General features: G+C 41.6%; 1 protein-coding gene across 1 annotated transcript in view; it reads right to left on the bottom strand.

Moving 5' to 3' along the window:
• The window catches only part of LAMA2 (laminin subunit alpha 2), a 434,604-nt gene that overhangs the window by 321,713 nt on the left and 100,013 nt on the right, over positions 1–12,878 (bottom strand). Inside the window, exon 11 of the mRNA XM_019538207.1 lies at positions 1,240–1,400. Within this exon, the coding sequence (XP_019393752.1) occupies positions 1,240–1,400 (161 nt within the window). The remainder of the gene's footprint in view (positions 1–1,239; positions 1,401–12,878) is intronic.

Below are 12,878 nucleotides of genomic sequence, written 5' to 3'. Positions count from 1 at the left end.
AATACAAATAATTAGTATTAATAGCATTCAGTTGTGGATGGCATAGATGTGTTAAGGTTATCTTCATCCAAGCTTGCTTTTAAGTCAGAACATAATGAAATATGCCCCATGTCTCTGTCTTGAATTCTGATCCCCTGGACATGACAGCCTGAAGAGATAGGAAGAGATTTTATTTCTGACAGAAAGCAGCTGAGTGTTATATATATGCCAAGTGGAGATAAGGTTAATACTCCAAGAAGATTTCAGTGCTATTCAACTGTCACACTGGTGCATTAGGATAGGCAATATGAGATGGAGTAAAACTTTTTGTCCCCTTCTGCTTGTAAGAACTTAATAGAAGTATTTTTACACTGGTACTCGGGTCAGTTTCTTTTGTTAAACATGGGAATGAAACCCTCACAAACAAAATGCTGAAAAGTAATCCTCAGGTAAGTGCAGGATCTTCATGCATATCACTGGTATATGCTTTTTTAAAAGAGTAAAAAAAAGAGGTTCATTTTGTTTTACAATACCGTCTGACTTTAAAATCTATATTAATATATGGCTTTCTAAAATTGTACACACAAAAAGAAAACTATTCCTCATTTCTCTGCAGGAATTAAGAAATTCAGCCTATAACAAAGTTTCTAGAGTTATATTTTAACAGCTTTTGACAGAAATACCTTAGAGATTTTCAAGTGAAGTATCCAGAATGAAAGAGACTATCTTTTGTCCAAATCTCAGCAGCGGAGTAACTATACACTCTCCATAACAATGCATAATATAGATTTTAAATGCTTTTTTTTGTTTTACTTTATTAAGAGTTCAGTGTTTGCTCTTTTGAAGACATATTAGAAACTATTTTTAGAGTGTACAGTGCACTTCAAGTGCTTTTTAATGTACAGTTCTTGGGCAGAGGGGGGTGGGTGTCTGAAATAAATGATTCACAGGTTTCTGAATATTCTTAAGTAACTTGCCTTTTGCAGGTTTCTGTAAGGATTGTGTGAATGACAGCTGACTCTGAAATACTTATTTTAATTATAGTGCCTTGGTGCCATGACACCCCTGTACCCAATCAAAACTGAAATTTCATAATCAGACCCAGACCAGACATGAATTTATCTTAGGAGGAGTCACACAGGTATCACCACAAACAGTTACAACAGTGGAACAACGTTGTAACAGTGATACAGGACAATAGACTTTGACTTCATAATATAAATGCAGATCCCCTACAGCTGAAGAGTTTGACATTCATACCTTGCAGATGCAGAGGCCTACACAAGGATCTTCATTTAAGCTGCCTTTCATAGAGCAGCTGCAGGGTGTGCAGTTAGGATACCCCTTGAAACCCAAGTCACATTGATTGCAGCTCTTGCCTGAATAGCCTGGCTTGCAGAGGCAGAATCCTGGAAGCAAGGCTACAAGAAAAACACGAAGTAAACTTATTTGGTGTTATTTTCATATACTAGTTATTATTTGAGTTGCAGTCATCAAGGACAAATGTGTATAAAGGTCTTGCTCTAGAAAAGTGCCTGCAAAACTGGGGGACTAGCATTTGCCTGCTTCATTCCCATCTTTACTTCAAAAGCAACATTGCTGAAATCAGCGGAACTTCTCCACAAGTAAGTAGGTGTAAAGTTAGCAGCACTGAGGCCTTATTTAACACACAGGGCCTTGGCAAGCCTTATTGTTTAACTATAACTGAAATTTAGTTTTTTATAAAAATAGGATGTTAACAAAGAAAAGTATGAGAAGATTACTTCTGGCACCCAAAGCTAGACTGGCTACATTTAAGTAGTGTTTCAACTGAAGTAAAACTCTCATCTAATTTTTAGTGCAGTGATCTGCTAGTCTTACATGGGCGCATCTACATGAGATGTGTACTGCAGAGCAGACTAATTAACTTTGCAGTACACATCTCATCTACACATGCATATTAGGATATAAGAAACTAATAAATTCTGGGGCAGGGTAGTACTTGTAAATACTTCAAAGGTTTTTTGTGTGCAATAGCACACATGTAGATGCTGACTGGCTGGCTGGGGCACAAGCCAGGTTCAGTTCCGGGGCTGGCTGCTGGCTAGCCCCACACTGAAGCACTCTCATGCCCCAGCCAGCCTTTCCACAGGAAAATTGAGCCTGGCAGACTGACTTCCTCAGACCCCCTACCAGCCAATGTTGTTCCAACAGGGCTCCACATGCTGCACGTGAATCAATGCCAGAACTAACTGCTCTAGAATTGTTTGCTCCTGGGCGCACATTCAAACCATGCACCCAAGAGCAAAAAACTCTGAAGCAATAAGCTCTGGAGTTTATTCATGTACACTAATTGCATGCGTAGGCACACCCTGTGTCATTGCAGTTATTGACTAGTGTGACCATAGACAGTCACTTAACTGCTAAGTACCTTAAGATTACCCAAAGTATACCCTTTTGTCTGTGCTAAAGTTTGTAGTCACAGCACAGTTTGAAAAAAGATTCTGGCTCTGATCCTTGCCTGTGTCTAATATATATTTATTTTATGTATATTTTTATATATTAGACACAGGTAAGGATCAGAGCCAGAATCTTGTTAAATAAATAAAAGATATATACATACACACACACATTTATTTATATACATGCATACATACATATATATACATATATATTAGTTTTATAAAGTGTTTTTGATTCAGACATAAAGGACATAGAATGTATGTAAGCAGGATAAGCACTAGTCACCTACCCTTCAGTGAATTACAGAAAAAATTGACAAATTATTGTTATTGCAATAGAAGGTATTTGTTTTTTAATTGGAATTATATACAAATATAAAAATAACAGAACGTTGCTTGTTTTCCTCTCAGTAATTCTGGTTTGTTTGGAATTATAATTCTCTATACTTATCAGTCCAATCCTCATTATAACTCAGAATGCAATTTCCTATAATCTAATTTTGTAGCAAAAGCCAACTGTTAATTTTATCCACATACAATGTATTCATGTCCCAGTCCACAGTCAGGTTTTAATTGCTACTCATCCAATGATCCTCAGTCTGAGTACACACAGAGAGTCTGACCAGCTCAGTCAGAATCACTCAGAGCTGCTCTATATACCCAATCATCATTGTCATCATCATCATCATCATCATCTTTTTCTTCTTTCCATTTAAGGATTATAATCCTCTTTATTGTCTGGTTTGCCACCTGCTTCAAAAGATTTCCATTTTACACCAACTGAACAATTTTTCCTTAAATAACCAGCCAGCTCCTTTTGAATGCATTTTAATGTACCTAATGTGTATTCATTCTGATTTGCAAGTATATAGAGAAATTTCTTTGGCAATGATCATGTTTCTCACGCTTCTCTTCAAAGCAGAAACAGACTTACTGTAGTTTACAAATATTCAAATAGATTGTCCCTTCTCTCTTCCCCCCAATTGCTTTCTAGGATAATAGACTCTTTGGTCTTTACTGAAATGTAGATTCTGTTAAAATAGTTCATTATTAGACTAAATGCACAGAATTTTTTCTACTTTTTTAAAATTACGTAGGCACAAATTTTGCTTTGGTACTAAAGGTTTCAAGGGGATAGTGAACACATTTTTCGAGACAGAAATAAATAAGGGGGAAAGGTTCTTATCTGCTTTACAGATATTTTTAAACTGACAAACGTACCCACGTGCCTGGTTGATCCCTACTCTCCACTGCCTCCTACCCCATAAACTTTTTTCCATTGAAAAAGGAGATGCATTTTCCTAGAATTATTATCGCTGCTATTTACTTAATTACCACATCCAGAGGATGCAGATACAAGAATGGTTCAACCATGCCACAAGCTACAATGACAAAGTAAAAGGTAGAAAGTATTGTCCCACAAAGGACAACCTAATTTAAAGACCAGGTAAAAGCAACAAATAGAAAGAATCAGAGAAGCAAGGATAAGGATACTTTAATAGGAAATGATGTTGCATAGCTTACATCTGTAAAACTAGATGGTTTTGAATTTGCTGATTAAAATTAGGTATAAACAAATCAAAATAATCCCCATACCAGTCAGCTATTATCAAATGTCCATTTCCTGTAGTTCTGATAGAAGAAGGTCTTGAAGAGGGGTTTTCAAGGAGTGTACAAAACAGTAGCTTTATGGACAATTTTAGATCTAAGGCATGAACCACACCAGGAATGACATTCCATATGTGAAGGATGGTATAGACTAAAGCAGTGATGTTCAACCTTTTGTACCCATGGGCCAGATGAATAGCATGGGGCCAGTCCAGTCAGTCTTCATATCACTCCTCGGGGCCAGGATCAGGGCCCAGGGCCCTATCCCCCTTCTATCATGTGTTCGGTCAGAACGTGCAGTGTCCAATGCACCCTGTGCACTCATGGCCATGCTCTGTGCACCCACCCACAAGACACAGCCCATGGGGTGTGCCATGGATTGGATGACAGCACTAGAGGCTGGATTTGGCTCAGGCCAAGGCTGAGCACTCCTAGACCAAATGCAGGATGTATTTGTTGGACACATGGAGAAATGGACAATGGAGTGTGGTACCACTATCAGAATAGAGAGTGTAAAGGCAACATAACAACATGCAAGTATGAGTACGAAGAAGGGGTCTTAACAATAAGGAAAAGAAGCCTTTATTTTATGTGGTAGGGAAGGGAGACCTAGTATAAAGACTCACTTTATCCCTAAGATTATCATAGAGAGGACAGGAAGATGACTGTAGTCATCAGCAAACCCTTGATTCAAGGTTTATCTTTACCACTGGTCACTGATGGTTCTTGAGATGAATTAATAGTTCAATCTTTGAGCCACAGATCCATCTGCAGAAGTTGCAGGCTTTTCTGCAGGGGAGAACAGACTGTAGGTTAAGATTCTTCTCCTTTTCCTTCCTCTGTTCTCTCTTCTTTTCTTCCAGGTCAAGACACTTTACCTCAAAATAGGCTGCCATTTAGTTGAGGTTGCAGCACCATTGGGGTCAGTTGGCAGCCAGCTCCTCCCAACTCTTGATGTCAGCATTTGTTTTTTTGAGGTATGCTTTCCATGTGTACTTTTAGCATTTTATCTAGCCACTATAAGGTCTCAAGCCATTACTAAACTGGGAGTAGAGCACTTGTTTTGAAAGTTGAGAGTCAGGCATCTGCACACAATGTCTGGTTCAGTGAAGTTGGAACTTGAGAATCACCAGCTCAATGCTGGCAATCTTAGCTTTAGCAAGGATGCTGGTGTTTGTGTGGTAAATGTTCCCATTTGATGTAGAGGATTTTCTTAAGGCATTGTTGGTGATACCTTCCCAGGGTCCTGTGATGGACAACAGTAGGTCACCCACATTTCACATCCATAGAGATTTATTTTCCTGGAATTATCATCACTGCTATTTACTTAATTACCACATCCAGAGGCTGCAAGCACAAGAAGGGTTCAACCATGCCACATGCTACAAAGACAAAGTAAAAGATAGAAAATGGGGATGATGGCTGCATTGTAGACCTGGATCTTGGTGTCTTTCTGGAGATCATGATGAATAAAGGCACACCAAAGCAAAGATGTGGTCTGGAGGATTTCCTCAGTGGGTGCATCTACATGAGACACTTAATGCCCATTGGACTAATTCTACTGCAAATTAGCATGGCTGACAAAAACCATGCTAATGTGCAGTAGATTAGTCCAATGAGTATTATGCATCACACCAAAAGCATTCATCTACGTTAATGAGCAGTAGCGCTTTTTACAGCACATTAAATTAGTACCTGTTATTACAGGTACTGTGCTTAATGCACCATAATTATGGCACATTAATGAATATGTAAACACGCCCAGTGTGTGCAAGGATGGCACAGTCAGCAGCATAGTGAAAGTCAAGGATGGTTGTTTTGAACACTTCAATCTTTGAGCAAAAACAAACCAGACTGATAAGCCCTCCATTTATTTGGTATTCCATGTCAACTCCAGAAGGAAGATGGTCCTTAATGACAACCAAGATGACTCAGAAAAATGGAGAACAGAGTTGAGGAAATAATGCATCCTTGCTTGACTACAGTTCAGATGGCAAATGGATCTGTTTCTGATCTGCTACATAGAATGGTCAATTATCTGGTCATGGAGAAGCCTCAGGATCTTGATATACTTTTCAGGGTATCCAAATCTGGCCAGTATTTTCCATGAGGCTTCATGATGGAATCAAAGGCTTAGTACTAAGGTCAATGAAAACCATATACAGGTCCTGATATTGTTCCCATGACTTTTCTTGGGCCTGGCAAGCAACAAAGATCATGTTAATTGCCCTACGGGATGGTCTGAAACCACAATGAAATTCTGGGAGGCCTTCTTCAGGAAGAGATAGAAGATGGTTCAGGATGATGTGGGAGAGGAGGAAAGGAAAGGAGGGTGATATCTTGATAGTCCCCCACACAGAGATTTATCTCTTTTCCTGAAGATAGCCATGATGTTGGCATTTTCAGGTCCCCAAGATTGGCATTCGTGCAGTCTCAGTATCAGTTTGTCACTGCTATCTTTGTAGATATCAGTCAGTATACCATCTGGTTCTCTAGCCTTATTGTTGGTTTACTTGATGGCATGCCAGAGTTCTAGACTTTGATTCCTTTTCAGGGTCTTAAGGGATGGACTCAATGGTGGTATCTGCCAGTAAACTCACAGGCACTCAAAATGTTCTTTCCATTTAGCTGGGATTTTTTTTTTTTTTTTTGTCTTTGAGGAGCATCAAGCCATTCTGAGATTGCAGGAAAGTAGGATCATGGGAAGTAAGGCTGTAGATGGCTTTTGTTGCCTAGAAAAAGTTATACATCATGTTTTTCAGCACAGAGCTGAATTTCCTTGGCTTTATCTTACTGCCATTGATTTTTGATTTCTTGGATACTCCTTTGAGCTTCAGCTTTGATGAGCTGATATGGTCTGCTGCTGAGATGACATCATCTTACCAAGTAGAATGAATCCTCCTCTTCTGATCAGAGAGGACTTAGATCTCAACATCTCCCTCACTGAACTAGTTTTGGTGTTGATGGGTGGTATAGCTAATGGATTCAGCACAGGACATATGGATGGTGGTTTTAAACCCCTTCCAGAATTCCTCAGTGTTGTGGACAGGGAAGAGAGCTTTTCATGAAGACACTGTTGGAGATCCTTACTGATTTGGGGTCTTGAAGAGATTTGGCATTGAGTATAGATAAGAAGGGGTCTTAATGGTAAGGAAAACATACTTTGCATTGATTTTAGCTGTCGTTGGTGATTTGGAGCAAGCTGAATGTTCATAATGGATCTGATGAGATGGTGATCTGTCCAGCACCCATCAGTTCCTCACAAGGCTCATGTAATATGGACATACATTTGATCATAGGCTCTAATAACAACATAATAGAGGAGATGGCAATGCTTAGAGTAAGGATGTCGCCTGGTGGTCTTGTATTTATTACTCTGTCTGAAGATGGTGTTCAGGATGACAAGACAATGCTCTATGCGTTGGCTCAGAAGAAGGATGCTGCTGGAGTTGGCTTGGGTCTGTCTGACTATGGTGTTGATGTCACTGAGGAGAATGATTCATAGAAGTTAAGGTTCCTTCCAGCCCCTATAAGATCATCAGATCCAGCACCCCTTCTCTTGGGCAAGAAAGACTGCTGGGGCCAGATGACCCCAGCAAAGTGGGTGCCAAGACAATTTCTGAAGATTGCCAGGGTAAGTGACTTCTGGGGGAATCTGTTCCAAACCCTCAGCACTCGATTTGTAAAAAAGTTTTTCCTTATGTCCAATCTGAAATGATCTTCAGTTAGTTTGTGCCCATTTTTTCTTGTCATCCCCTGGGGTGCCTTGGTGAACAGATGCTCCACCAGGCCCTGATGTACGCCCTTAATATACTTACTGGCTGACACCAAGTCCCATCTGAGTCTTCTCTTCTGCAGGCTGAAAAGTCCCACACCTCTCCTCATATGACCTGATCTCAAGACCGCTAATCATGCACATGGCCCAGCCCAACTTTGGACTCTCTCAACCTTTCTCTACATCCTTCCCGAAGTGCAGCACCCAGAACTGGATACACTACTCCAGCTGTGGTTTCACCAGGCTGAGTAGAGTGGGAAGATGGCATCCTTAGTCTTCCTTGAGATGCATCAGTAGATGCATGCCAGTGTTTGATATAGTCTGCCAGGTACAGCATCGCATTGGTGGCTCATGTTCATTCTGTGGTCTATCACGACATCCAGGTCTCTTTGAGTTGTGGTGCTGGAAAGTGTAGCATTGCTGAGCCTGTAAGTATGTTGTGAATTTTTTCACCCCAGATGGAGCACTTTACATTTCTCCATGTTAAATGTCATCAGATTAAGATCCGCCTCACAAGATCAGCCTGTATTGCCAGCCTGTCCTAGAGCATGACCACACTCCCACATAATTTGGTGTTGTCTATGAACTTAACCAGTTAGCTTTAATACCCAAATCCAAATAATTGATGAACAGGTTGAAGAGCACTGGTCCAAGTACTGAACCCTGAGGGATGCCAAGAGTCCCCTTCCACCATGTTGAATCAGTTCTGTCTGTTAATACTCTCTGGGTCCTATCTCAAGCCAGTTACCTAGCCACCAGACGATAAAGTACTTGAGGCTGCATTTTCCCAATTTTACCATGAGGACATCATGGGAGACTAGGTTGAAGGCCCTTTTGAAGTCCAATTATATGACATCAACCTCATTTCCCTTATCTCGGTGGTGAGTTACCTGATTGTAGAAGGAAATGAGGTTGGTCAGGCATGACCTGCCTGCAATGAAACCATGTTGACTATCCTTGAAAATACTGCCTTCTGTTAGCCTATCAATAATAGAATCTTTGATATTTTTTCCAGGATTTTACCAGGTCTTGAGGTCAAACTGATTGGCCTATAATTCCCTGGGTCCTCCTTTCTCCCTTTCTTGAAGATAGACACCACATTGGCCCTCTACCAGTCTTTTGGGACTTCTCCTGAGTGCCATGAATCTTCAGATACTTTTGTCATAGGTCACACAATGATGCCAGCCAGTTCTTTTACTCTTGGGTGTAGTTCACCTGAGGGCAATGATCTTGTCTCCTTGCGAGTGTTAGTCAGCATATGGCCAGGGTTGGGTAGAATTGTTTTTTGAGATCACAGTCAGCATTGAATGTTGTGGCATATACACTGAGGACAGTGACATAGTGGTTGTTGCTGTGCTTAAGACATAGGGTCATAAGATGTTTGTTACTATCCACACGGAGTGGAATAATTTGACTAATAAGTTTATTCTTGATGGTGAAGATGATGCTGTTAGCACATCTGTCCTGAGCCAGTTTCCCCTTCCAAAAGATGTACATCCACCCTCTTCTGTCAGCTGACCCTCATCCTGTCATCCTGTCGTACCCAGAGCTGCAACATCAATGATGTATATCACTAGTTCCCTGGAGGTGATGGATGTTTTTCTTTCTGGTAATTTGTTGCCTTGGTTATGCACCAAGGTGTGATTGTTTCATGTTGTGAAAATCATTGTCTTCTTACGATGTTTTCAATCACACAGAGAGTTATCCTGCTGGATGTAGTTATCCAGCCAAAAGCAGATAAGACAGCTTAGGGTTAGGGCACTTTTTCTATCCCATTCCCTATGGAGAGTAAGCAGAAGGGATCCTGAATAGGACTGCTCAGCTACAATAACAACTGCTGAATTACACCCATGTCTCAACTCAGGTGCAAAACTACCATCAGGCAACTGCTGCCTTATGTATAAATTAATGGCTGGAGTCTGCTGTGTTCACTAGTACTGCCTCTTTCACCACTGGTCCATCACTGCATGGCTTTTGGAGGTTGGTACAGGAGAGCTTATTGTTTTCTATGGTAGAAGCCTGCACATGGCCTTATTTAACATCAGGAAGCTGGTGCATAGAGATAGCAACCACACAGCCTTGATAGGGTGGAGATCTGGGACCAGTGGCAACAGTGAGCCTCGATGAGAGGAGATCTCTATCTGGCTGCAGCCCTCTTCTGTCTTTACAGCCAGGGAGACATCATTTTCTGCCTTATTGGCTCTTGAGAACTTGGGTTTGGACCATGGTTTCTCTAGACCCTCCCCTCAGGCCTATTTGCCATTGGTATCCTTGCCAGGAGTACATGACTCCAGGCAACATAGCTCTGAGGATCATTGGGACACACAAGCCTTTTTACCACTACAAGGTCTTGGTCCATGGAGAGGGATGACCATAGTAATAGTAGTCTGACTAGAGGCAAGGGAAGGAGATGGGCTTTTGGAAGATCAGAAGGAGGAGCCAGCTAAGATCTGATGAAGGCCTAGATAACAGCTTTAATGGCATGAAAGGTGGGGTGGGGGGAAGGAGGGGATGTTGGGATTTTGGAATATTTTAGAGAGGAAGGAAAATCAAAACTTGGACCTGAGCTGGAAGCATGGGGTTAGACACTGAATCAAAGATGGAACTTAGGCTATGGGCCAGAGTAACTGGGGGAATAGTATTATCAACAGAGACAAAGAGAGCGGGGAAGACAAGAAAGGAAAAAGGCATTCCTGTTCTCTAACACCTAGGAATGTTAGAGAGACTGACAGATGTTGGATTAGATGGACAGTGACACTAAAGAAAGATTAAGATGTGGGTGAGGAAGAAGTTAAACATGGACACTTACTTGACTTGCCAGATAAAGAGGCTATAGTAGACATCTACCAAATATCCATTGTGTACTACTGATACACAAGTAGATTTAGGAAATATCTGTAATACATCCTAACTTAATTAACTGCCTAGAGGCCAGAACTGAACACTATTAGAGCTCACATAGACCTCATTATTAAGACAAAGAAAGTTAAATATTTATTTCTCTTTTTTACTTTCTTACTTCTACTCTTAGAGTGTTTAAAACCCTATATATTCCTGCTCTTCACAGTGCAAAACACTGCAGAATGACTCCGGCTGTAGTCAGCACTGTGAGTGAGAGAAGTAAACCTGTACAGTAATAAAAATCCAAAGACTATGGCTGTGTGTAGATGAAACAAGAGGCATGTGTGCCTGACACTTGAAAGTGGGCTAAATGCTTTTGCACCACTTAAATGTTGTCGGTGTTTGCATGCCTCGGTGGCATATTGTGCATTAATTCCAGCTGCTATAGGTAATTTGGCAGTGTAATGCACCTTAAATGACTTGCGGTGCATGTTGCCCCTACAGCCATGGAGAGAAGCACCAGGCTCCATATAACTCTGAGGCTCTGTAGGAAGCCCCAGGAAAGCAGGCTGTGCCCAAGAAAAGCAGCGAGCCTGATCCCCACTCCGTCCTCCCCCCCCGCCCCCAAGTCTGCCTGCCTGCCTGAGCTGCACAGGGGCCCAGTGCTTCCCTCCACAGCTGTGGTGCCCCCCAGGACCATCCAAGCCAGGTGCCACCTGAGTGGTGGGGGGGGCCGCTGTTGCTGCAGCCCAGGACCGCTTCGCCCACCAGCAGCTCACCCTCCCCTCCCCGCTGGACAGACAGATAAGTCAGCAGGGTGTGTGCACAATACGGAGTATTTTTTAAAACCCACCACTTCAATTTAGGGCCCCCATTTCATTTACACACACTCCATGTAGTGGTATTTAGCATGCATGTGTGGCAACACATTGCTTTGAATTAAGCCATTCTTTCGTTTCAAAGCCACAGCTTCACTACTTTGTAAGAGTGACTGAACATCATCAGCAAGAGCTATTTGAATAAATGCTGTCCTTTGGAATAGCATGAAAGATTTTTTTGGTTTTCTACAGTCCCTCCTCTATAACCTATGCACTCTTATCTGTGGGTTTGCTAAAGACATCACATTGTCTTGCAGTGCATTTTCTAGCCCCAGGAGGTATGTTCTCTTCTGCTGTTCCACTCTTTCTTATTAATCTGTGTGATATATTGTTCCTTTCACCATTATATTAATCAAGCTCTATCATTCTACCTAGAAACTTTAATCACTTCATTGAACTGATGTAATCAGTACATGGCTGATCTACTAGCTTTTGCACCTCTGGGCTCTGTATTTACAGCCCTGTTGTGCTCCTTTTATGTTTCATTGATCAGTTTAAAAAAAGAAGAAGCAGCAGCACTACAATATCTCTTATCAATGGTGTACAATTAGTCCAATTAAAAAATCCCTGATAAACCGACCTTGCAATTTTGCTCTTGCCTTCCCACCATATTTTCAAAAACTTGTCAACAACAGCAACAGTCAGTACTGTAGTCTATCATTTTCAAATGGCAAAATGTGGCTTATTTTCTATTTGAAGAAGGCTCTTATATAGAGCCAAGGTGAAGAACCTGTAATCCTGCATTAATAACAGAGATGGTACATAATGTGATACCACTCAAACAAACGTTTCCTAGTTTTCAAATGCAAATAGGAGTTAAGAAGAAAAGAAAGGAAAAGATTATAGTTATGCTTTATTTTTAATCTCTGTTGCTGAAGGAGAAAGCTCCTTGCTCTTGGCAATAGGGCTAGAAAATCCTTTACAAGGATGCAAATGCATGCTGTGTGCTTCATGCCTGCATCTGCTTTCAAGCACACACAATGAGGAACACATGCAGTGGGCTGAGATTTTGCAGATCTCCTGTTTGAATGCCAGTATGAGCCAGTTTCTAGAGGCTCTGAAACATGGCAACTCCCCCCCCCCAATGTTTTATAGGGGATATTTATTTAAATGTCCTTGCGTCTGTAAAGGCAAACATTCTTATGGGTGGTATCCCCTCTATGTGGCACTGGTCAGGCCACAGCCGGAGTACTGCATTCAGTTCTGGGCGCCGCACTTCAAGAGGGATGTGGACAGCATGGAGAGGGTCCAGAGGAGGGCCACTCACATGATCAGGGGGCAGCAGAGCAGGCCCTACGAGGACAGGCTACGGGACCTGAACCTGTTCAGCCTCCACAAGAGAAGGCTGAGGGGGGA

This window comes from Crocodylus porosus, unplaced genomic scaffold (assembly GCF_001723895.1).
Source record: "Crocodylus porosus isolate Cpor-Errol unplaced genomic scaffold, CroPor_comp1, whole genome shotgun sequence".
Classification (NCBI taxonomy): domain Eukaryota; kingdom Metazoa; phylum Chordata; order Crocodylia; family Crocodylidae; genus Crocodylus; species Crocodylus porosus.
The sequence above is the reverse complement of the archived record's forward strand: the minus strand, read 5'-3'. Positions and strand labels throughout refer to the sequence as shown.